Genomic DNA, 27162 nt, shown 5'->3' with positions numbered 1-27162 from the left:
CACCTTCCTGTTCCCTGCATCTGTCCTGCTCCCCAACTCTCTCCCATTCCCTGATTTTGATCCAACCCACTCTTGTCCTCCACCATTCCCCTTTGTCTCCCACTTCTGCCTAGTCCCTGTTTCTCTCCCAATCCTCTCCTATTCGCCACATCTCTCCAACTTCTCTTCTGGTCCCTAACGCTCTTCCTTTCCCCAGCACTATATTCAGACACTTCTGCTCCTGGACTATATCCTCCCTACTCCTCTCCTACTAGCTGACCTCTTGTTCCCTGATGCTCTCCCACTTTCCGAGAAATTTTCATTCTTCACTGCAAGATTCCCTCCAGCTCTGCAACTCTCTCCCACTTCCCAACTCTTTCCCCTTCCCAGATTTTCTCACTGGTCAGCCATCTTGCTTGATGATACACTCCGTGTCTTTCTGGCTCCCTGATGCAGTCACACTCCCCACCCTCCCTTGCCCTGAATCTCCCCTTCTCACTGACTCTCTCCCACTCCCCAACACTACCACATCCAGACTCCCTACAAGTTTCAGACTTTGTCCTGCTTACTACTAGTCAAATGCGCTGCTGCACTTCTGCTCTCCAACTTCCTCCTGCTCTCTGATCTTCTTCCCCCCCCCCAAAAAAAAGTCCTGTTGCACACCATAAAACTCTCCCAAGCCCTCACTCTTTCCTATTCTAAGGCTGTCTTCCATACAGTGGCTCTCTGCTGCTCCCCAACACTTTGCCACACTTGTCTTCACTGTCTCCTGCTTAGTGCCCTTTGTCTGCTCCCTGACTGGCTCTCAGTCTGACTTGCTGCACCTTCCAGACGCACTCCTGCTTCCCAATTCTCTATGGCTATCTGACTCTGCTGCTCCCAAACCTTTCCTGCTTGCTGACCCTGCACCCACAGCTGTCCCATTCCCTGACTTCCCATTCCTCACCTGTCTCCTGACAGCCACCTTCCTGCTCCCCGATGAGCTCCTATTCCCCAGCACTCTGCTGTTCCCTGACTCTCCCAGTCCCCAATCTTCTCCCACTCACTAAATCTTTACCCATCACAGACAGACTCCTGTATTGTAACCCCCTCACACTTTCCAACCGTGTCCCATTCCCATACTCATTTATTCACTGCTTGCGGTCTCAAATTTGCCACTTCACCCTACAACCATCTCTTTTTCTGCTTTCCAACCACGTTATGCCACGGGCAGGATAATATTGTGGTCAGTTCAGTTGACCCTGATTTATTTAAATAAAGGTTTCTAATTTCAACATGTTTTGACACCAAATTATGAGGGGAGCGAAAAGCTGGTAGGCTGGACACCTTCTGTATTTAAGATGACTTCTGATGAATTCATCCCTCGAACGGCATGTGAAATCCAGCAGTCTGTGTTAATGGCACATTCCAGTAAAATCAAACACGTGGTTCCCTTGGTGTTAAAGAGTTTCCAAACTGAGTTATCCAGATAATATCCCTATGATGTCCTGGTTGAACCCTAATGTTCACACATTTCTGACATCCAAAATTCAGCTGTCTATATTCTGACCCATCACCTGTGTTCTTGCAGTACCTTGATTCTCATCTTTATGTTCAATTTCCCATCCTACTCCCTGTATAGCTGTCATGCCTGGCTAATCAGTTCATCAACACCCATGGAGTTTCAATGATTTCCCCCCACCCTCAAACATTCTTCTCTGATTTGAATTTCTTGTGACCAGGAGGTTCTGGAAGGGTTGTGCATAACTGTTCTCTACAGAAAGTTGGCATGGACCTGATTGCTGAATGGTTTTCTTGTATGCCATATTGACTCAATGGCTATCTTTTATCATTTTGTACCTTTAAAACAGGAACAGGAATAGATCCTTAGGTCCCTTGAATCTGTGCTATTACTTGCCAAGATCATGTCTGATCAGGTTGTGATCTCAATTCCATTTTCCATTCTGTTGCCAAAAATCTGACTTAGTTTTGAACATATTCAACGATCCAGCCTCCTCTGCTCTCTGGGGAATGGAAAAGAAAAAAATTCATCTGCTCATCTCTGAAATAACTCCAGAGGCCAGTATTCCATCACCAAGTCACCCTTTATTTACACATGGAGAGCCCTTGTCCCTGATCCACCTCCCTCAGAGCCAGCCCTTAGAGTGAACAGGATGTTTGACACTCCTGCTCTTACCTGTCAGCCAGGGTTTCCTGACTGGACTAGATTAATAGCCCAAACAGGGAACTCATTCTATGAGCTCTACCTGGCTGACCTCATTACAGTCACTACATCCCATCCCCTCTGAGGCCCAGAATATAGGCCAGGTCTGCATCTAACTCCTCCTGGATCATGTTCCTCAAACACTGCCTGTGATAAGAGCGGTCTGTAAGGCACAGTGGCTCACTTGAACCTGAGATGTCTCAGAAAAAAATTCACACTTCTTTCGGTGGCAAAGTCAACCAGGCAGTGACAGCACCAAATCCATCTCGGATTCCAAGGTATTTTCAATACACGATGAAGACGGAGAACCCATAGGTTCCGGACCAGTTAAAAAGGCAAAGTTGCCGGGCACGTTTTGCTCCTGCACTGTTCGAGTGTCTGCAGCTTTCATAGGGTCCACGTGCTTGTTCAGGAGCATGTCATCTACCTGACACTGACCTCACCTTGTGTCGACTATGCCTTTCACCATACAGGGCCATTCCCGTGGTTCCTACACCAGACTTAGTCTCCTAAAGTAGACTGTCTCTCCCTTAGTGGAGTCTCTTGTCCAGTGTTAGCATTCCTCGTGCCAGATGCCATTTCACATTCCAACAACTCCCCCTCCCTGCAGCTCTGGGAAGATCATATTTATCCTGTTGTGGAATCTTCTCTCCATTAGCAACATAGCTGCAGCTATCCCGATAGTTGCATAAGGGGTAGTCCTATACTTAAATAGGAACTAGAATAGTTTGCTATCTCGTGAAGCTGTAGCCTGTTTCTTTAAGCCTGCCTTCAAAGTTTGGACTACTCTTTCTACCAGACCATTGGACAATGGATGGTATGGAGTTGTCCTTACAAGTCAAATATAACTTGACTACAGAAAATACTCAAATTCCCTGCTAGTAAACAGAGGTCCGTGATCTGTGACCAACACTCCCAGGAGTTGGTCTATTGCAAAATATGTATGCAGCTTTTCTATCATTGTCCTTGTGTTTAACAAGTGGACTCTACCCATATCTAGCCACTTGGATCAGGCATCCGCAGTGACACAGAACATTGAGCCCATGAAAGGACCTGAAAAGTGGATATGTAACCAAGTTCCAGGATTTAACTGGCCATTCCCACAATGGTGGGAGAGCTGCTGGCAGTAATTTTTGTCCTTGTTGGCACCCTTGGCACTGCCATACCAATATGGTTATGTCTGCATCCAATCCTAGCCACCAGACATAACTTCAACGTTTTCATTTTGGGAAATCCTAGATGACCCTGTTAGAGTTCAGGCAGAATCTGGCAGTGACCTTTGCTCAGGTCAATCACTCTTGCTGTCCATAATAACATGCTGTCCTGTACTGTGATCTGGTCTCTCCTAGTCCAGAAGGGCTTCAGGTCCAGGTCTGATGGCCCTTTGGTTTCCCCCATCCCAACTAGCTGTTTCAATTTTGCTAGGACCAGATGTTTCTGCGTCCAAAATAGTTACTGTCAGCTGTGACCGAAAGAGAGTGTCCAGCAAACGTAAACCCCATTATAGACACTTCCTTGAGTGGCATTCCTGGTGTTGTCTCTGCCAGCAGCAGGCAGCTCAGTATATCCATGTTTGCTACCTGGCTCCCCGACCAGTGTTCCAACATGTAATTTTAGCTATTTAGTGTTAGACCCAGTGCTGAGTTTGGCCTGAAGCTATGGGCAGCACTGTCTTGTCATAGAATCCCTGGAAACAGGCCATTCAGCCCAACAAGTCCACACCACCCCTCTGAAGAGCATCCCAAACAGATCCAGCCCCCTACCCTTTCACTATAACCCTGCATTTCCCATGGCTAACCTGTCTAACTGACATACCCCTGGAAACTATGGGCAACTTAGCACCACCAGTCTACTTAACCTGCGTATCTTTGGACTGTGGGAGGAAACTGGAGCACTCAGCAGAAACCCACTTAGACATGGGGAGAACGTGCAAACTCCCCACGGACAGTTACCCGAGAATGGAATCAAACCTGGGTCCCTGGTGCTGTGAGGCAGCAGTGCTAACCATTGAGCCACCATCCTCTTTAAATAGACCTAGCAGGGGTTTGTGGTCCATTAATATTACAAATTTACTTCCATAAAAGGTATTGGTGGAACTTCCTGACTTTAAATAACCTTTGTTCTAAACTTGGGTACATTTAGGGCCTGCATTAGCCAAAGTCCTGGATGCACACATGATTGGGCATTCCTCTCCATTGGACCACCTATGAGGTAATACTACCCTGATGCCATACAGGGAGGCATCACCTGTCAATACCAGATCTCACTTGGGATCATAGTATCCCTTGGCTTTGTGACCATTTCCAAGGCTGACCCTTTAAGAGTTAATTCATTGGTACCAGGATGGAAGCCAGGATATGTATAAACTTTCTGTAATAATTCACCAGCTCATAGACAGACCTAAACTCTGGAACAGACATGAGCACTTGGGGCATCCTTGATCACCCTCACTTTATCTTCCAACAAGAGTAACTTAGTCTTGTCAAGGTGGGGGGGGGGTGTGCGGGTGCGCACGGTGAAAATGTGGAACACACTTCTTCCCTTCTAAGGTATATATTGCCTGGGAGAAATGTCTGGAGAACCATGTCCAAGATTTCTAAGTGCTCATTATTGGTCTTTTCTGTTATTATCATGTCTTCTACATAATTGGCAACCTTGAAAAATGTTCTCCCTTGTCTGTTGGAAAATTGCATATGCTGACGATACCCCAAATGGCAGTCTCATATTTTGGTACGAACTCTGTGGTGTATTAATTGTGGCATAATTCTGGAATTCTTCATCTAACTGCAATTGCAAATACACATGGCTCACGTACAGCTCCCCGCCCCGCCAGCTTTGCTTGCAAATCCTCCGTGCAAGGGAACGGATGTTTAGTCAGCTGCAAAAAGCAGTTTACCATTTGTTTAAAATCCCCACAAAGGCAAACTGATCCGTAAGGCTGCATAATTAGTACAACTGGTGCTGCCATTCCACAGAGTGGCCTGGTTTGATAATTCCTTCACTTCCCAGCACTCTGACTTCTGCCTCTCCTTTTGCCCATAAGGCAAATGGCACTGGGTGGGCCTTGCAGAATCACGGGATTGCTTCCTGGTCAAATGTGCAAGGTGGCCTTGGCTCCTTTGATAATCCTTACACCTTCCAGCAAAACTTCTGGGTATTTAAGTAGGACTTATTGAGGTAGCCATTTTCTAATTTAAAAATTGAGGTGAATCTTTTTTAGCCAATTTCACCTTAACAAGCTTGGGCCTAAGCCATTTAGTCTAATCAGTGGTAGCTGAATCAGAGACTTGAACCAAAGTTGTACACTTAGTCTGTCAAGGTTCCATGATTATAAGCTTCTCAGTCACCTAAGATCCTGTGCCAACTTAAGTGTTGGAGTGCAGAGCAAACTTTGTTAGAGACAGGTTCTGCAATCACTGAAGCAACTAAATTTGGGTTTAGTGGGACATTTTCCTGTCAAGTCCACATACTGGCAGCAATGACAATGGCTTGCTGGCCCAGATCCTGAAGAAAACTTTAACTGTTTGGCTCAGGCTTGGCTTTTCTTTTTGGAGTGTTTTACTGTACATTGAGCTGTAGTCCCTCAGTGAGGCAATGCAATTAGCTTCACTAAAGCGGTGTTCCCCAAGCTCAGTCAGACTGGCAAAGGGAAAAAGCAAACTCACATCAGAATACCCTACAACTTATGCTGCATTTTCCAGTGAAAGTCAATTGTTGTGCTTGTTTGAAACACAGCTGGGCTTCTGTTAGTAGGTGCTTTTGCATGGTTACATCATCATCAATCCCACATACTAAAATGGTCTGTCAGAATCTGATTCAGGGTTAAACCAAAGTCACATGCCTCTACTAGAGATCTTAACCTAGTCAAAACTCCCAATATGGGATTTCCCCAGTTCTTGAGTTGTTAATTAAAACTGATATCATCTCAGAATTAGAGGAGGCTTGGTGTTGTAATATTCTTGAACTAAATTAGTCAACTCTTGAATGGCTTTAATATCTGGTGCCAGAGAGAAAGTTAGGTTTCAAATAAGCAAACAAAAACTGAAGGTCCACAAGCTGTCAGGAGAATTACTCATTGCTTTTCATCTGTCCCAATATCATTTACAAAAAAAAAAATAATGCTTTCTTTCAGCATACTGGGCTCTATCTTTGACAGCAGGATCAAATGAGTCAAGCTTCCAAAATAATAGCATGACACCAGAAATGCTTACCCCCAACTCAAAGAAGACTGTTGTGAGAACATTTCTTCAGGAGCATGCTTTTCTCTCATCACCACTGAAATAACTCTGCAGAGGCTAGTATCCTATCACTCAGTCACCCTTTATTTACACATGGAGAATTCTTGACACTAAGTCAACTGAGAGTGAACAGGATGTCTGACACTCCTGTTTTTACCCATTTGTCAGGACTCCCTGATTAGTCCAGATTAATCACCTTAATCAGGGAACTCATATTCTATGAGGTCCACCTGGCTGATCTCGTTACAATCACTGCAATCTCTGTCTTAAATGGGAGATATCTAAATGTGTCCCCTATCTCTGTGTTGCATTTCATTCAGCTGAAACAGCATTGCACTCAGTGGTAACTTACAAAAGAAAATTGGGTACATAGTTGAAAAATGTAATATTTCAGACAACTAGGGAAGAGTGGGTGGTGGGGTTGAGATTGACTGCTCAGATTTGATGGGACAAATGCCCACCTCCTGTTCTGTAATATTCAATGATTCTGTTTCTAAACCTGCCCAACTCCCCGTTAAAAGGCTGTATCTTAGACTAAACCTTTGTCTTACATGTAGCCTTGTGTGGTTTTGTGTCAGACCTTTCAATAATCGCTCCCCTCAAAAAACTTTGAACATTTGCTACCTTAAAGGCGCTATATGAATGCAAGTTGCTGCTGGCAGGGCACAGCCTTGCTTGTTTGTGTGTTACATTCATTGATGAACACTCCCTTTATGACACGGAATTCTCTCAATGGATACTCCTTGCACTTCAGTGAGATCAGTTGCTAATGCTTCAAGCCTGCTGGGAAAGAGAGCTCTGTAGTGGTGCAGTATGAGGAGCAGCTCTTATTTTGACACACACCCTTTTCCCAGCCTGCTATTTGATCGAGCCCTTGTGCCTATTTTAGTCTTTCCCAGTCAGAGTGGAAGTGTGATGTAGTAAGAGTACAGATGCCTGCCTTGATTTGTCATAATGCAGGGATGATCATTCTGCGGCATTGCAGGTACAGAAGAGAAGGACAAAAGAAAGAGAGAGAGAGAGAGCGCGCTGGATTTCTGAAGGGGCTTCATGGAAGTCCCCACCTGTCAGATGGTCGCTTGCAGGGGGAGGGCGATGCAGGGGCGTATTCCAACAGCTCCTGCCGTCAGTCAAGCACTTGGCTGTTGTTCTTTGGGAATCTTGAGTCCTCATTGGGATTCAGAGGGAGGGAGGGAAAGAGAAAAGGGAGTGGGGTGGACTGCCAAATAAAGGGTTTGCTATTCATTTAGCCAAAGTGACAGGGCTTGCAGGGTGAGCTTAGGATCTGGAGCACTCCAAGTGGGGCAACTGTTTACCTCCAGCACGTGTGAGTGTGCAGAGAAGTGGCCACAGGGCTCCTGGTTCCTTCTGTGCTGCAGTGCCTGCCTTTTGTACTGTTTTAAAAAACCAAAAAAAGGGTGAGACACAGGAGATTGTTGTTGTCCTGAGGGTGAAATTGCTAAGCAGAGAGCTCCAGATGACAAGTGAAGTGCAAGGTATTGAACTTCTCTGAGCTGTGTGTCTGTGTGCGTGTGTGTCTGTGTCTGTGTCTGTGTGTGTGTGTGTGTGTGTGTGTGTCTGTTTCTTTGTACATGTTTGTAGCTTTCTACAAGTTATGTGTGTTACAGCCCAGAATATATATATTTCACTGTGTGTTAGTAAGGCACCAATTGGGGAATTGCTTTTCCTCAAATGGTGATTGTTTTTATTGAACAGATCTAAGAGCAGTGTGGATTGTTCTGCCTTCTGCTCTTTGTCTGAAGTTAATTTTCTTCTGTTTAACTGTTTCTGTTTACCTTCGAAGGCCACTGCAATGAGTTCAAGTGTTCCCCACAGTACTCCTGCTGAGCAAAAATATACTTTTAAAACACTCCTCTGAGTAATTCTCTTTTTGAAGGGGTTGAACGGGATATTAAACTGCATTCCTGAACTGTGTTTACTACAGAATATATAAATAAAATAAGATTGTTCTGATAATTATGTTGGGAGATTTGTCTGCCTATCCTAAAGCTTGTGGGGCATTCAAGACAATTACTTACATTAGGAACAGTATGGTAACTTAGAATCAGTGTACAAAAAGTATACCTTGAAAACACTGAATTAGAGACGGTGTCCCTCATTTTTGGGAGTTACCAGAACTCGTATGTTTTTAAGTTGTTTAAAGTGTATGCTAACTAATTACTTGAGTACCAAAATCTAGGTTAAGACTCCAGTGCAGTACTAAGGGAGTGTTGTACTTTTAGAGGTGCTGTCTTTCAGATAATACCTTAAACTGAAAATCCATTTTCCCTTTTAAGTGGATGTCAGAAATCCCACGACACTATTTTAAAGAGGAAGCAGAAGTTCACTTTGGTGTCTTGGGAGATATTTATTTGTCAATATGTAAAACAAAATTATCTCATTTATCAAATTACCAAATCACTGTTTGTGGGAGTTTACTATGCGTATATTGACTACCATGCTTCCTACATCATAACAGGGGCTAAACTTTAGAAAGTACTTAATTGGCTGTAAAACACACTGGGACATCCTGAGGTCGTGAAAGAGGTTATATAAATCCAAGTCCTTTTCTCTTTCTTGTGAAATGCAATGTTTAATATAAACCTGACATAATTGAACTTTTCTGTTAGAAGGGAAAAGTCCTTCCTAGGAGAAGTCTGTTCAACTATTTTCCTACCTATGCCACAAATACTGTTAACTGGCATTGAATTGTGTTGCGCAAATGTTACTGTTGCCCATACTTGTGGTGAGGAATATAGTGTACAGATTCTGCATGGTATTTTTATAATCCTGTTGTGATAACACAATAGATATCCAGTTAACAATAAACCTTTCTAGTGCAATTTCACTAAAACAGAGGCTGAAATGATTTATGAAGAACAACAGCTCCAGACAGTAAATATGGACCAGAGTTGAAGTTTTAATTTTTTTTAAATATACAAACATTTCCCATACAAAGATATTCACCAAAACTCATAGACACTCCATGAAAGCCATGTCTCCAAGCTTTTCTACATTGAATTACAATGAATTTAATGAACAGAACTCTCCAAATGATCACCATTGCACTCCACACAAGAACCCTCCCATCTTTATTTCATCTCACCCAATTAGTGTTTTGAAGTTTCCTGTCTCTGTCTCCATCACATGCTTATCTAATTTCTCTCTGTTGCTGTCAAGCCAAAAATACTTTCAGAGCAATTACAACATGGGCTAGACACAGAGTGAAGCTCTCTATACACTGTCTTATCAAATACTCCCAGGGTAGCTACAGCACAGAGTTCGATACAGAATATAGCTTTTGCTCAGAGTCAATTTTGTGCTATGGACTGAAGGTCCTCTAGGAAGTGGGTTGAGAGAGCCCAAACTGAAGTGTTTGGGCTCATACCTGGCATTCAAAGGAAAGATTTGACCCATTGACCTAAATTGTACGTGAGCCCAATTTTCCTGTATGAAGGCTTGTGGATAATGGTGCCATCTGGTCCCTCATGTAGCTTATAATTTTTGAAATTTTTTTGCTTTACTCACCTTTTCATTTCTCAGTTGTGCAGCTACAACAAAGCAGACAGGCAGAACATCTTCATTTCACCATTGGGAGATTTAGGTCAAAACTTTGCAAACGGTCTTGAAATGTTGCACTTTATTTATTTAAACTAAGTTTGCTTCCCTTTTCACTAGTTATGTGTCAAAATTTCCAGGATCCCAAAGGCGATGAATTTCAATAGATTTTCAAGTATTTAACATCGTGTCAAAGAAGTGGATTAAAAGTATTTTACCAAGAGCAGTCAATTGAAAACTGTTTCAGGGCTGAACATTTTATAGCAGAGCCAGATGGTTGGCAGGTATCTGTGGATGAAATACAAAGGTCAGCTGCAGAAAGATAGACCACTGTTGCATTTAATAGCCCACTTTGTGCTATTGATTTCTGTTCCATTTGATTGTGCATTTGTATGAATGACTCTTTTGTAACTAGCTGCGTAACTGAAATTAAAATAGATGATTGTTCGATGGCAGGACAGATATGATGGTCTGTTGGGCCTGTTTCTGTGTTATAAAAACTCTATGACTCAATGAAGGAATGGAGTTGGAAGTTTGAACCTAGTGGATGGAGTGAGAAGAGTACTAATACAGATTTAGCACTAATGCAGACTTAACACTGGTAACAAGTGTTTGGCAAACATTTCTTGAAACTTTAGTTTAATCACCTGGTGCAGTGCTTAAGTTGCTACTCTTGCCTACCTTAGCTTCACGCACACTCAACATTCAAGTTTGTCAGACATTTAAAAGAACCAGTGATTACTGAACCTTTGTGAGGTATAAAACATTTGAAAAGACAGATTTCAGATGCTAGTCACAGTGAAGGTTGATAAAGTACTGATATGGTATCTTATATAAGATACAATTGGAAAGGAACAACATACCCATGAGAAATTATCTGGTAAACATTTTGGCAAGGGAGGAGAGTGATAGCAATATTTTTATGTGATTTAAAATTGGAAGATGGGTGTGCCTCATTGTGATTGACATCATCACGCTGCATGCTAAATCTTAAAGTGACAGATTTCTTATGAAATTAATTCTAAAAAATAAATAAACTTTTAAATTCTTTGATGATCTGTAACACAGCCACATTGCACAGGCCTAATGTTTGATTCTGACCTGTATACGTTGACCCATTTCTATCTAAGGAGAGGTCAGGGTTATTCAGTAGGCCTCTGAACCCCCTTAAAGGAATTAAATTGCTCCCTAGTGACCAACGCAAGGAAGCTTTTGTGCAAACAAGAACAGAAATTGTTGGAGAAACCTTTCCTGAGAATGGTTGCTGTTCTCGAAATGTTAACTCTGTTTTCTCTTCATGGGTACTGCCAGACCTGTTGAGACTGTCCAGCAAGTATCTGTTTTTGTTTGTTTCATATCTCCAGGATCTGCAGTTCTTTGTTTTATTTTAGGGTTTGTGTGAATGTATGCATGGGGCACTATGTTTGTGCTTGTGTGCACGCATGTATGTATGTCCTGTGCTTCCATACATTTCCACATTTGTGCATGCATGCATGCATACGTATGCGTGAGGGTGTGTTTGCCTGTATGCCCGGGGTGTCAATGTCAACTGATGTGTCAACCCAATGGCTGATCTTTGTGGGACTCCAGAGAGTAAGTGTCGGCAGCCTATTTATCCATGGACAACATTGAATCCAAACCTGACCGTTTCCTAATCTTGCAGAGACCCTTCAGTGATGATGCAGAATAAAATGCTGGAAATGCTCAGTCGGTATGTGAGCATCTATGGAGAGGGGAATTCACATTTTGGGTCCATGACCAATCAATTGAAACACCCACAAATGATGGGTAGTATTCTTATTTCAAGTTAGGAGGTCATCAGTTCAATTCCCTCTCCAAAGCCCTGAGCATATAATTGAAACTGTGACTCTAGTCCATTATTGGAGAAGTGTTTTGAAGAAGAGCAGAGACATTATTCCTGGTATCCTGGTCAATATTTATCTCTCAGTTAACATAATTAAAAATAGATTATTTGATCATTGTCTCATTGCTTGTTCCACACAAATTGACAGCTGCATTTCTAATGTTACAACAGTTAGATTTCAAAAGTTTTTTTGTTGACTGTAAAGCACTTTGGGAGGTCCACACAGCCTCAAAGGTGCTATAGAAATACAAAGATTTTTGTGGCAATGAGATCAATCGGGAGATGAGCCATCTCAGCCAAGGCTGCATTTTTTAAAGGGAACTTTCATTGCTCCTGTCACTTTTTAGAGAGTTTCTCTTCTGTAACCACATGAGTTATTACGGAAAAAATCGCAAACAAAAGAGAAAATAAGTTTGCAGAATAAGATGAAAATTATAAGAGAAATTGGTACTAATGACCCCTGTCACTGTGTGCTGCCACTTGCTCCAGGAATATTTAGAATATTTGAGGTCATAGCTTGGAGCTGAAAGTCTACAACTATACATTGTTAATTGTTCCAATGCAATTGTGAGAGGATTTGACACTGCATATGGCCTTCAAGCTCATAAATTTGCAGTGTACAAATAAATGAAGTATTTGTGTACAGACAAGTTATGTTGAACTGATAGAATGGGAGAAAGACTTGCTCTTTATCATCTTTAGAAAGTTTAATGTCCGCACAGCTTCTCAAAGTACTTCACAATTACTAAATCCCTTGTGGGTGCGGTCACTATTGTAATCACATGTGACGAAGGAAGCCACAACACTACATTGTTGTAAGTAATGTCTTTTTAGATCAAGACCATTAGACCCCTCCAGAAAAATGAAAGCTGAGAAGTGACCTGTTAGAGATCTTTAAAATTATGAGTGATCCATGAATGTCTGAAAGATGTTTACACTTGTTGGGCAGTCCAAAGTTAAAGAGGCATAAGATAGACATTTGTAAATTCATTAAGGAATTTGAGTGAAAGTGATTTATTCAAACTGGTGACAATGTGGAATTCACGACTGCATTGAATAATTGAAGCAAATGACATAAATGCATTAAAGGGGAAGCTAGATAAGTACATTAGGGAAAGAGAAGATGAAATGATATCCTGATAACATGAGATTAACCAAACAGATTGGATGTGGATCGCAGATGGACTGTGAACATCACAACAAAACAAGTTAAACCAAATAGCCTTTATCAGTTAGAGTGTTTTGAAAGGAAATTGGATAAACATTCAGAGAAATAAATTTACCAAATGATTGGTAGGGGAGGGGAGGTTGTAGGAATTGACTGAACACTGATTCAGCATTGATCCAATGGGTGAATAGCAGCATTCTGTGCCACTATAACTCAAAAATCTACACTCTTAACTTGCATCCTATTGCAACTGTTTGGAACTTATCCATGTCATCTCATTTAAAGATCCTTGTAATAAGTCAAGACAAAGCCTTGAATATCCTGGACTGGATTTGAAGTAGGCTGTAAGAGTTGAATGAACAGTTGGGCCAAGTGCTACAATGGTACATAACTAATTTTGACAATCTGTCCAGCTTTGAATAACACCAAGTTCCAGCAACACCTATACCCCAGCCCTGTTTCTCACTATTTCCCTCGATTCCTTCACTGTCTTGAAAATGTCCCACACATATCTATATTGTCAGTACTATGGATCATGATGGTCTAACTAACTTCCTTGTTTTAACTCAGGTCTTCTGGGTCTTGAAAACTTTACCTGAATAAAGTAATTCTGCCTGATTCAACTTACTGGTAGCATAGCCTCAATTATGTAAATAAAGATCAGAAAGACATTTGCAATATACCGTGGTAATGCACAAGAGATTGCTAGGTGTGAGACATTTGTGTTGGTTTTGCAATCCATTTCAGGTTTATTTCGAAGTTGCACAACTTTTGTCAAGTTAATATAGACTGCCATCCCTTTAAGAATGTGACGGCACTCGTATGCAGGATGGAGCTGTCAAAACTTCTCTGATCCCCATGACTAAGCTGTTCTGCAACTCCTCATTTTAACTTGCTTTCTTTGTTTTATTAAATCATGGGATGCGGACACCTTTGACTGGGCTAATATTTATTACCCATCCCAACTGCCCTTGCCTTAACTGGCTTCCTAGGGCCATGTCAGAGGGCAGTTAAGAATCAACCACATTACTCTGGGTCTGGAATCACATGGACAGTCATATGGAATCACAGATTGGATAAGAATGGTAGATTTTCTTTCCTAAAGGATATTAGTAAACCAGAAGTGTTCTTACACCAATTGAGTGGTCACCATTAGCAACGTTCCTTCTGAGCTCTGTGTATGCACAGCCATTCTAAAAGTCTGCACATGGCCAATACCATTTGCAGCATTGCTTTCCAATTCCGAAAGTCTCTCTGTGCACAAACCCTCAGAGGTGTGCACAGAAGAAAAGCAAATTAGTGAGAATGCTGGCCATTACACCAAGCTTTAATTCCATATTTATTGCTTGAATTTAAATTTCACAAACTGCCATGATGGGATTTGAATCCATGTTGCTAGACAAATAGTCAGCGACTCTGGATTACTAGCCTGGTGACATCACCATCATAGGACTGTCTCGTCAGTGCATGTTGTCAGATGTCATCATGGCTCGGTTCGGCTGTTTTGTGTCTTTCCAGCAGAAGATTATGCATTCAATGCTACATAGGACAGAGTGATTTCCTTAATCGGAGTCCATGGTGGTGAACTCTATGTCTGACTCGCCCTTCTCCATCACCGGCGCATTGAAGCTGCATCATAGACAAAATGTAGAATGCCCTGCAGCAATTCACCAAGATTGCTTTGACAGCACTGACCATTCCAAGATCTTTTCCTCTCCAATGGACAACAGCAGCAAGGTCTTTTTTTTTATTTATTCATTTTGTGGGATGTGGAAGTCACTGGCTGGCCAGCATTTCTTGCCCATCTCCAGCTGCCCTTCAGAAGGTGGTGACGAGCTGTCTTCTTGAACCGCTGCTATTCACCTGCTGTGGGTTGACCCACAATGTCATTAGGGAAGGAATTCCATGTATTTGTCCTAGTGACAGTGAAGGAACGGCGATATGTTCCCAACTCGGGATGGTGAGTGGCTTGGAAGGAAACTTGAAAGTGGAGGTTTTCCCATATGTATATACTGCCCTTGTCCTTCCATATGGATGTGGTCATGGGTTTGGAAGGCGCTGTCTGAGGGACTTCGGTGAAATTCTGCAGTGCCGTCAATCCATTTTTCCTTGTGAGTCATGCACTGTCCAGATTCAGATGCCGGTTATTCATTCTGTCTGGAGCTCTCCACCTAATTCCATTGTAGAAACACCATGACAACATGGACTACTAACTAGGGACTGACAATAAATGCTATCATTTCCAAAGACCCCCCCCCCCCCATATCCTGCGATTAAATAGAAAAGCTTTGGAAGATACATTTTTTTCTGAAGATTTCACATGTAGAATTGATGTTAGGCAGAGATATACAGAACCGAGATGAGTAGATGGAGTTAAGTTGCAGGTCAAGAAAAATCATCATCTAATTCAATGGCAAAGCTGGCTGAAGGGCTGATCAACCCCCTCCTTGTCCCTATTTTCCTTTGCAACTGTAGAGAAATTTTCCATCAAATTGAATAAAATGCAGTTAATATTTAGAAAGGGAATTAAATTCAGTAAGTAACATACTTTGAATGATACACTGACTAATGCAGAACATCATTATCGTGAAAAGCAGTAACACACTGTGATAAATTTATTGAAAATTTCCTTTGGATACAGCTGCTCAGGGTCTAAGCTAGTGATTGGAATGTCTATTCCCTGCCCACAAGTGATGTAAATATTTCATGTGATTCTGTTTGTAATGATAAGACACCCATTCCCCCTTCGAAGCAGCAACTCTTTAACCTGTCTTCTGTGCATGACCTAGGTTGAACCAAAATAGATTTACAAACTTCCTATGAATGCTGTGTAAAATGACACTCAGACAGAATACAACCAGACACCATGAGGTAAACACTCACCTTGGGCAGCAACACAAAGTGAGTGATATTGAATTGTGCACCTATTTTCCTCTTGCACAAGGTAGATTAGATTAGATTAGATTCCCTACAGTGTGGAAACAGACCCTTTGGCCCAACAAGCCCACACTGCCCTTTGAAGCATCCCACCCAGACCCATCCCCCAATAACCCACACACCCCTGGACACTATGGGCAATTTAGCATGGCCAATCCACCTAGCCTGCACATCTTTGGACTGTGGGAGGAAACTGGAGCACCCGGAGGAACCCACGTAGACACGGGGAGAATGTGCAAACTCCACACAGACAGTCGCCCAAGGTTGCAATCGAACCCGGGTCCCCGGTGCTGTGAGGTTGCAGTGCTAACCACTGAGCCACTGTGCTGCCCCAATTCCCTGTTAATTCCCTATTGTCTATAATGGAACCAACTAGCAGTACATATGTATAACAAGGCAGCTAATGTATTCCAACTATTTACTACCTCTATCTAAAAGAAACTTCTACACTGTTTAATGAGTTCTGGTCAGCCAAGGTAATGGCACCCTTACAGTCCGGGAGCTTCAGACTGAATCACCATCTCTGATCATCACTAGATTGCCTTCTCCCGAGTTACCAGTCTCTTGGGTCACCATTTTCATTCTGTATTGTAGTCCATGTTATGCGGTCAGCAGAAAACAAATTGCACTAACAAAAGTCAAATTTGTGAGTAACCAAATTCCAAGCACTATGCTTGTTTGCTTCTTCTGATGGTTAATTTGTAAACTATGGCCACCCAATCTCAAGAGGACAGAGAAAACATTTTAATGACGCTATGAAGGTTTCATTGTAAAGGAGACAATTTGACATTGATGCATGAGATGATCTTGCCACAAACTGTACCAAGTGGCAGCTTGTCATACAAAAAGCTAGAAGACATTCAGACACTGATCACATAAAATCTATTGCACTGAAATAACAAAAGTGAAAGGAGAGAGTGTAGAACCTTCAACAGGGCAACCCTTGTCCTCTCTGCCCAAAGACCTAGGGCTCCGAGATTCGCCTGCTCACACACCTGAGGATGTACAAATCACAAAGGCTGGCAGAGAATTGCTGTATTTTGAGGGATTGATGATTGGTGAAAACATTGGCAGAGACACTATTAGCTTTACTAATGGTTAAAAATTGAAAGCACAGTTCTTCTGAGTGTCCATTGGCACTGCTGTGACTGCTACCAGTCCTGGTGTCTTAGCCGATGAGCTGGAGCACAATGGGACTTCACAGCAGGACTCACAACAAGCAATCTAATTTGCAGCAAATTATCTAGTTACTCAGCAAACAGTGTATTCAAATAGTGCACTATGAGCTATCTACACCATCTATTTAAAAAAGAGTACGTAAATAGAAAACAAAACTTGTGACCAAAACAACAGCAGTGTCTTCAGATGAATGGACCAAGTTTCTGTTGTGGGGTTTGTGCCAATAAAAGGTCAGAGGTCATCTTTGTGGAGATGTAGGAACCTTGGAACAAGAGATTGTCAACACTCCACTGTGGTTCTGTCTTCCTCATTGACTCCAACCATGGAAATCTCACTTACCTGTTCCTTTTCTCAACATGTTTTATTTTGACAGTGTATCTGTCTAATTCTCTCTCAATATCACTTTTGACTTGGTTTTCCTCGCTGTTTTGGAGAATGGCCTAGTGGTATTATTGCTAGACTGTTATTCTAGAGACCCAGGTGATGTTCTGGGGATCCAGGTTCAAATTCTCCCATAAAAATGGTAAAAATTTAAATGAATGAATATTTAAAAGTAGGGGTTTAATGAAAATCATGGAACCATTGTCAGTTGCCAGAAAAATACCCATCTGGTTCACTAATGTCCTTACCTGGTCTGGCTTACATGTGATTCCAGACCCACAACAATGTTGTGACTCTGGGCTATAAAAATTGGCCTAACTGACAGTGCCCACATTTAGTGAATAAATAAAAGAAAAATCCATGTTCTAAGCTGAATATCCCCTTGTAGTTGAGCTAGGAACCCTGAATTATGCCTCCCTTGTTTTGATTTTTCAAATACAGTCTCCCCTTCCAAATTGCTTTGCCTGCCTATCACTGCCCTCTCCTTTTAAGTCCTTCACTTTTGTCTTGTCCAGTTGAAGATTGAGATTTGCTGGTGATAATCTGGGGATTGATGGAGACAGTTTTCTAAAGCAACAACGTGTCTGCATCAATGCGTTAAAGAAGTTGAATCACTCGAGTTCCACTTGCAACAGAGAGTTGAAAGCAGCAAGGAAGAACAATAGAAGTTAATATGTTTTGATCATTTTTCTCTTATTTTTGCTAGTTGTGGAGTTCTCCTTCATGTTTAGAATGTTGACAGGCTAAAAGTTACTTACTATACTCCAGCAACAAATTCCCTGGCATATGCACAAAAAGTTTTTATTTTCAGTTCTCTTCATTTTTCATATAATGTTTGAAGTATACTTCAGACAGACGTAATACTCAGACTTTCATCTCCGTCCAGTTCTCTCATCTGCTCTCCTGCTTGGAAAAGTACACACCCTACTGGTGTTTGGTTCTGCAGAGACTTTGAATTTATTCTTGTCCAATAGATAGCCACAGATTTAGCTGTGGTGACATCAGTTTAGTCACATGCAGTAATTGTAATAATTATTAAGCACACTCAGTATCACCCTCTCCTTTTTTTGATTGCAGGGGGCAAATGTACTGCTCCAGCTGCAGGGGAGGAATCGAATCTTAGGAAATAGAAGGAGGCCATTCTACCTATTGCGCCTGTATCGGGTCTTTGAAAGAACCATAAATTACCCCTATTCCATGCTCTTTTTCCACAGTCCGGAAATTTTTCTTACTATGAGTATTTATCTGATTTCCAGATCGTAACATTTTGCTCAGTATTACCTTTGTTTCTGCTTCTGGTTCTTATATCAATTGTTATGAAACTGTCCCTCCTTCCTGGGGAAAGCATTATCCTTATTTATTCAATCAAAACCTTCAATATGTTTAACACCTCTATTAAATCCTTCCATAGCCTTTTAAATAATTCCAAACATAAAGCAAAGAAATGATTGTTGACAGCTAATACCACATCAGCCAGAAGGCACAGGCACCTTGAAGGGTCCCAACCCAAAACATCAACATTCCTGCTCCTGTGATGCTGCCTGGCCTGCTGTGTTCCTCCAGCTCGACACTGTTATTTCTGACTCCTGCATCTGCAGTTCTTGTCAAGTGCAATGAGTTCCCTCTTGAGCTGAAAAGTCATGAAACAAGATTGATGTTTCTCAGACCAGGAAGGACAAGCTCATAGGCATCCTGATGAGACACCATGAGAGAGTGTGGAACCAACAGAGAGGTAGGAGGAACAGAGAGGTGTAAGAGTCAGGATAGTTAAAAATCATGGATTGATGTAAGGACTGAGGAAACATATAAGGACCAGGCAGTTAGGAACAAAAAGCACAGGTAGGTGCAGAAAGATGCAAGACTAGAGCAAAATAAAAATTAATGATGTGGTAGAAAGTGTGGGAGGTACATGGAGATCATAGCGAGCACTAGGAAGGAATAGAGTGATGGTGAAGGCATTAAGAAACAAATGGTGAAAGAGCAGAGAGGTGGGAAAGGAATGGAGGAAGGAGGGAATTGCAAAGGAATGAAAAAAGGAAGAGAGAGCAAATAGGGAAGGAATGGATTGAAGAAAGGGTTTGCACAGTCTGGAATGTACATGGAAATGAATTACAAAAGAGAAAGAGATAAATTGAGACAGAAGGGGCACAGGAGTAACAGTGATACTTTCAGATATAGTTGAAAGTATGGGTTCCTGAGCACAGAATATGCTAGCATCTGTGTGCCCTTACAAAATATCATCTTCTACAGAAATCAGTAAAAATATCAAGATGAAACAATTTAATAAGTATATCTGAAGCATGTTGAACTGTCACACATATTGCAGCTCTGAAGCAGACCCTTTCCAAATCATTTGGAGATACAGATCAATGATAAATTGCTGCAATGAACCGCATCAGAAACTCACAAGCAATTTCAAAAGCAAAAACTACCTTTGGTATAAAACAAATTTTAAAAACACCTGCGGCTAGTTCTTCACAAACCCAGACCACACTATTTCACTGTCAACATAAAACAATTCCAATCCACAACTATCTCATGAGAGTGTAACTGAATCCTGTACAAAATGTAAATTTGCGTTTTTTTTTAATTTCTTCAAGACGGGCAAATATATAGCGAATGACAAAAATTGGAGTATGAAACAGCCCAGAATCTACCGGAGTCATTTGAGTGGTTTGTATATAAAATGTTAACAGACACCTTATAGTTAGTTACCTATTAGAAACTAAATCAAGGAATTTAGATGACTTACATATAAGGATACTCTATGGTGAGTTACAGGTTGGCACATAATGGAGAAGTTTGAATTCTTTACATACAGAGTAACATACTGAGGAATAAGTTTCAGACTGCAACCTAATTAGGATTTGTGGGTGGTTCATGTTGTATAGTAACAAATGTCCTGGAGTGATTATAATATCAGAAGGTAGATATCTTATACATGTCAAATGTTGATTAGATTCCAGCTTCCAACTCTCTGCTTAGAATCGATTATTCATTAATGTAAACTATTCAAAGCATTGGTTTGGATTCCACGTTGTAATTCATCAGTCCATTCATGTTCAAGCCCCTGCATTCACAGCATAGGGCAGATTAACAGATGTAGGTGATTTCAAATGCAAGAGTTAATATAGTGATGTCAGATTAGTTAAATGCTCTGCAGTGAATATGGTGAGCTCTGGTAAACAGAGCAGGGACCATGAAATCATCAGCGTTGCAGCAGTCTGCACTGCAGACAATCAGAACTATAGCTTGTCAGATCCACACAAGACAACCAGGCAACATTAACCAAGTTGCATTCTCCAACCCACCCCAGCCTCACCTGATTTTCACTTCTCAAAATATCTCATTGCTGATTTAAAATTTTGCTGACGTGCTCTGGGACACATTTGTGTTTGCACACGCTTTTTATTGCACCAATTTTTCATCAGAGATGGCCCAGCTCATCAATGTGACCTGGGTTCGACAAACGCTGGCCACCCTCCAGTTAGGGTTGCAAACCGAGCGGAGATGTTGTGCAAAGCGGTCCCCAAGCCTCCGCTTGGTTTACCCAATGTAGAGGAAGCCACACCGGATACAATGGATACAATATACCACATTGGCAGATGTGCAGGTGAACATCTGCTTGACATGGAAGGTCATCTTGGGGCCTGGGATGGGGGTGAGGGAGGAGGTGTGGGGGCAGGTGTAGCACTTCCTGCAGGAAGGTGCCGGGTGTGGTGGGGTTGGAGGGGAGTGTGGAGCGGACGTGGGAGTCACGGAGAGAGTGGTCTCTCCGGAAGGCAGGCAAGGGTGGGGATGGAAAAATGTCTTGGGTGGTGGGGTCGGATGGTAGATTTGCAGTACACCTCTGTTCGGTTCGCAACAAACAACTGCACCTCCCAGTCGTGAACCATTTTAACTCCTCCTCCCATTTTTCAGACAACATGTCCATCTGGGCCATGGGCCTCCTGCAGTGCCACAATGATGCCACCCGAAGGTTGCAAGAACAGCAACTCATATTCCGCTTGGGAACCCTGGAGCCCAATGGTATCAATGTGGACTTCACAAGCTTCAAAATCTCCCCTTCCCCCACTGCATCCCAAAACCAGCCCGGTTCTTCCCCCACCACTGCATCACAAAACCAGTCCAGCTCGTCCCCTCCCCCCACTGCATCCCAAAACCAGCCCAGCCTGTCTCTGCTTCCCTAACCTGTTCTTCCTCTCACCCATCCCTTCCTTCCACCTCAAGCCGCACCTCAATTTCCTACCTACCACTTCATCCCGCCTCCTTGACCTGTCCGTCTTCGCTGGACTGACCTATCCCCTCCCTACCTCCTCACCTATACTCTCCTCTCCACCTATCTTCTTTTCTCTCCATCTTCGGTCCGCCTCCCCCTCTCTCCCTATTTATTCCAGTTCCCTCTCCCCAACCCCCTCTCTGATGAAGGGTGTAGGCCCAAAATGTCAGCTTTTGTGCTCCTGAGATGCTGCTTGGCCTGCTGTGTTCATCCAGCTCCACACTTTGTTATCTTGAACTCAGCCAGGGAGTTTACTAATGCTTTGATGCAGGCATCATTGGCTTGTTAATCTTCGACAAACCACTCACTGAAGCGTAAAGGAGGGTTCATTTCTGGTGTGACCGCATCTTAAGGATATTCATTGTTGTTGATTGGTTTGACAGTGCTGATTCTGCAGTAATGGTTGAGGTACTACAGCCTCTAGCACCTTGATGTGTAATATCAAAAGCTAGCAGAGACAATGTAATTGAGTGTTATTCTGGAAGGGCATATAGCTCTCTCAAGTCAATGGAGTTTGGGCAAAATCTCTTTTTTGTAAGCAAGTGCAGTTAGTCCATCTTTTTTTAAAGGGAATATTAACTTTATTAACTAAAAGAAAGTTCAGACAAACTTCTGTTTTCATTAACCTCTAACATTTTGAAGCATTGTATGACTTAAATGTGTTAATGACTAAAGTAATACATCATTCTTTGGTTTCACCACCCCCACTTTGGAAGCATTCTTGACTCTGAAATGGAGACAAAACATTGGAGTGAGCTGTCATGAAATTTGATAGGTGGCACATTCTGGACCTGGCAATACCATTTAAATGTCAGGCAACTCAGACCTTCCTATTCACCAAACTCTGAATTCGTAGCAATCCAGTACATGAACAGAGACTCATGAACTATAAGGACACACAGAACATTATCTAACAACATCCAAGGAATACAACTACCCATAATTCCTTTATGCTTTGTTGAGGAGATTTGTCAAAAAAAACGGTGAATGAACAGGTCTGCTACTACTCTCATGATCATACATTTACCAAAGAATACCATCACTTTCACTTGCCAGATTCTTTCTTTCTCAGTGTTGTGGGAGCCAATGATTGCAATATTTACCAAATGAAACTGCGATTTCAGTTTACATTGTTGGAATATCCAGCTGTACCATAAAGAAAAGAAAGGCTTTCCTTTATATTGCAACTTCCATGATCTCAAGGCTTCCCAAAGCACTTCAATGTCAACAAAGTGTAGCCATTGTTATGGGAAATGCAGCAGCTAATTTGTATATGGCAAAGTCGTGATACTGACAAGATAAACTGTTTGATGATGGTGGTTAAAGGATAAATGTTGGTACAGGAAACCAGGGAAGTATTCCCTGCTCTTCTCTGAATTTATGTCATGGGATCTTTTACAATTAACTGAAAGGCTAAACAGAGCCTTAATTTAACATTTCATTGGAAAGTCAGTACCTCTATCAGTGCAGCAGTCCCTTAATACTTCGGCCACATATCAAACTAGGCTGTGCTCGTGTCACTTTAATGAGGCCTTGGACCTACAACCTTCTCATTCAAAAATGGGAGTACTACCTACTGAGTAGTGACTCACGGTGGAATACAATTTTTAGATCTCAAAACTAATAAAGTGGCTGTGAAATGTTTTGAAACATTTGGAGATTTTATGTCAAGTGGCCAAATAGGCCATTGGTTGGTTCAGGAGAGACAGAGAATTCAAGGATCTGCCGAAGAACTGTGCACATCAGATCAGTGTCTGAAAATGGGTTAGCTTTGCAAACATTTGAACTAGGTAAAAGATTAGGCCTCTCAGCCTTTTGACCCTGCCCCACCATTCAATAAGATTGTGGCTGATCTTATTTTAATGTCAACTCTACATTCTTGCATATCCTTAATAATTTTACATCACCTTGGTGATCAAGGATCTATCTACTTCTCCCTTAAAAATATTTAAAGATTCTGCATTCATTGTCTTTTGAGGAAGGGAATTCCAAATACTGCATCCGTCTGAGGGTGATAAAATGTTTTCCTCAACTCTATTTTCAACGGGTGTCCCTCATTTTTAAACTACGACCTGTAGTTCCAGATTGTGCCGTAAGAGGAAACATGCTTTCAGCAATCACCCAGTCATGTCCCCTCAAGATCTTATGTTTCAGCTAAATCTCCTCTGACTTTTATGAACCCTAGAGGTTACAGGCCTAGACTATCTAGCCTTTCCTTATCTGCAATCCACTCATTCAAAGGAAATAAAAACTGAAAGAACTGTAAATCAGGACCAAAAATAGAAAAGCTCAGCAGATCTGGCAGCATTTGTGAAGAATGCAATCAGAGTTAACGTTTCGGTTCAGTTCTGAGGAAGGGCCATAGACCTGAAACGTTAACTCTGATTTTTTCTTCACAGATGCTGCCAGACCTGCCAAGCTTTTCCAGCAGCTTCTGTTTTGTTCCACTCAGCAGAGGTTTAGTAAACCTCTGAACCACTGCTAACAATTGATACTCTTCTGTATGTATTGTGCCACATGACCCTCTACTGTTCCTTGGTTCCCCTCACGATAACTAGGATAATAAAGGCATGAGGAAAATGTAACCTTGTAAGGCAGTTCAAGAATTCCCTCCCTAACAATATTGTGAGTGTACCTCAGCATGCAGACTGCAGCAGTTCAAGAAGGCAGCACACCACCACCTTCTCTCAAGGGCAACTTGGGACAAGTAAGAAATGCCAGTTGACCCAATAACACCCATATCTCACAGCGAATTTTCAAAAAAAACCTCTGTATTCAACTTGTTATCTCTGGCAGTTTCATCTGCACACAGTACAGCAAATAATCAGCAAATTTTGGATAAAGCAGAGCAGGTCAACAGGTATCTACCACTAAGCTGAAAGAACATTTGTTCTTCACTATAACTGGTATTACCTATCCTGGGGAAGGTCTTAAAAAGCATTACATGTGTTAGATTATGAGGACAGGTATGTAGTCAAAGTTTTTATTCCCTTGAGTTTAGAAAGTTAAAGGGTAATCTAATTGGAGTGTTCATTGGAGGGGTCAGAGAAACTATTTCCTCAAATGTGCTATCCAAAAACAAGAAGGCGTAACTTGAAAGTTAGAAATGGGTTGCACAGGGTTGATGTCAGGAAGTACATGTCCACACAACAGCTAGTGGAAATCTGGAGCTGCCTCTCCCAAAAATATGTTGAACCTGGGAGTCAGATGTAAATTTCAAAATTGCAACATTTAGTTATAGACTCATGCAACATGGAAACAAACCTTTTAGTCCAACCAGTCCGTGCTAACCATAGTCCCAAACCTGTGTTTGGCCCATATCCCTCCACACGTTTGTTATTCATTGCCCTTTTGTTAATTCTGAATGATGGAAAGCTTCCCAAAGGTGACTTAAAGCTCAAACCCAGAGGAATTGATAGGGTAGATAGAAGCAGGTTTTTTCACTAATTGTGAGGCTAGGAGTAGAAATATGCTCAAACTAAAACCAGACCTTTTGGGGAGAAGTTAGAAAATCCTTCAACACAAAAAGGGGTAGTCAAAATATGGAACTCTTCTGCAAACAGCAGTTGAACCTAGATCAATTATTAATATTAAATTTGAGATTGTCAGATGTTTGTAAACCATACATATCAGTGAGGTGGAAAAAGAGGGCTAGATAGTATTAGGTCGTAGATCATCAAGTTGACAACATGCTTAAGGGACTAAACGTCTGCTTATGTTTCTCTATTCTTAGATATCAGGTATGGAGTAGAGAGCTAACTGGAGTTTGAGAAAGTGTCATAAAAAGACTCAAGTTGTAAAACGTAACTCCACCTCCTCAAGACCACATTGCTTCAAAGTCTACCTGTCAAATCTTGTTAGATATATTCTTGGAACTTTCACAACATGACTTGACTGCAACCTGCCTGCCCACTTCCCCTCCCTGTCGTCTACTTTTGGTTAGCTGACACATCCATCCTGTGGAGCACCAAGTACTAAGACAAATCAAATACTAAGCAGACTCATGTGCTATAAATCAGATAAACTGTCAGCCAAAGAACCTTTTGTTCTTCCTATTCCCAATAATTTTAAACCTGAGAATGCCTTTGTAGAAAATGAGACAGGAGTACTTTTTTCTTAACTGCCCCGTGATCTCTTTCTTTCCTGGGATTTCTTCACAGCAGTGTCCCAGAGGTTAATCTTCAATTCCTGGAGAATTGGATCGGTACTCTACTTCACAGTTCCAGACTGCAACTCATTATAGAAAACAAGTGGTGTGTGGGAGAAAATGGGTTAATCTATGAATGCATCTCACTCTTCAGCTGGTCTGCTACGTGCCTCCCCCTCCCCAGAGTATCTACTGCAGCCTGGACGTGCTGCAGACAGCAACACTGCAGTGTTTGGCTACAATCAGGTGGAGCCCAATCCAACACTATCACAAAGTCAGAGAGGGAAATGGGGCTGCGAAGGAATTATTCTAATATGGATTTTAATCCTCAAAGAAAGTTTTAAAAACATGTCACCATTGACAATTTATAATCATGAGAAAAGTTGCCATAATTTTATCCTGATATTTGATTTCCCTCGCATTTTCTCTTCATCCTCTCCTAAAGGTTGCCTTTCAATATTCATTTTCACAGGGGCAAGCTGATCCTCTTAGAGTGATTCTGTTCAAATATGAACTCAGCCGGGCTACCCGTACAATGCCTGGGACATTAAGGAATTTTTTTAAAAATTAAGATTCACATAATGAGATATAGAAAATGTTTTCATGAAATAACAAGTTGAACTATTTGTTTACTTTCAGGAGAGCATATTGCATTTTTATCAGCTCCACAAGGTTTTAGTAATCCTGCTTAACCAAATGTAGTTATACTTATTGCTATAATGCAATGAACCTACTTGTTATCTCATAATATTGCTGCCTATGTTGACATAATATTATGGGGTATCCTGTAGCATTAATCACTAGATAGGCCCAAGACAAAGGAGAACAGCTCGCAGTGAACCATCTCAAACAACCCTAATCCAGTATCACATAGTAGAAAAGTGAAGGAGTTTAAGGAGCTAATTCCAGAGCTCGGGCCTAAATGATTGAATATGTGGCCACCATAGATGAATTGAGGATACATAGAGGCCAGAAATAGAGGAGTGCAGAGATCTCAGGAGGTTGTGGGTGCAGAGTTTGTAGAGGTAGGGAGGGGCTAGCGTTAAATTTAAAACCAAGATGGTACTTGACTCGCAGCCAATATAGGTGGGTAAGCACCGGAGTGATAGAGGAATGATACAAGGTGTGAGTTATTCATGGGCAGTGGGGCTATGGATGACATCAAAATTTAAGAAGGATAGAGTGAGAAACAACTTCCAAGAGTACCATAAGATAGACATGCCTAAAGT

At 41.8% G+C, this 27162-nt stretch overlaps 1 protein-coding gene across 10 annotated transcripts in view; it reads left to right on the top strand.

The window, feature by feature from the left end:
* Nucleotides 1-27162, top strand: part of camta1a (calmodulin binding transcription activator 1a) — a 1145933-nt gene that overhangs the window by 1058788 nt on the left and 59983 nt on the right. Inside the window, exon 1 of one of the 10 annotated variants that reach the window (XM_048561409.2) lies at nucleotides 7686-7916. The exons of the other annotated variants lie outside the window; for them this stretch is intronic. Coding sequence (XP_048417366.1) covers nucleotides 7898-7916 — 19 coding nt within the window. The 5' untranslated portion in view covers nucleotides 7686-7897. Of the gene's footprint in view, nucleotides 1-7685; nucleotides 7917-27162 lie in introns of those variants that run through there. 10 annotated transcript variants of the gene reach the window in all.

Source organism: Stegostoma tigrinum, chromosome 28 (genome assembly GCF_030684315.1).
Source record: "Stegostoma tigrinum isolate sSteTig4 chromosome 28, sSteTig4.hap1, whole genome shotgun sequence".
Lineage (NCBI taxonomy): Eukaryota > Metazoa > Chordata > Chondrichthyes > Orectolobiformes > Stegostomatidae > Stegostoma > Stegostoma tigrinum.
The sequence above is the reverse complement of the archived record's forward strand: the minus strand, read 5'-3'. Positions and strand labels throughout refer to the sequence as shown.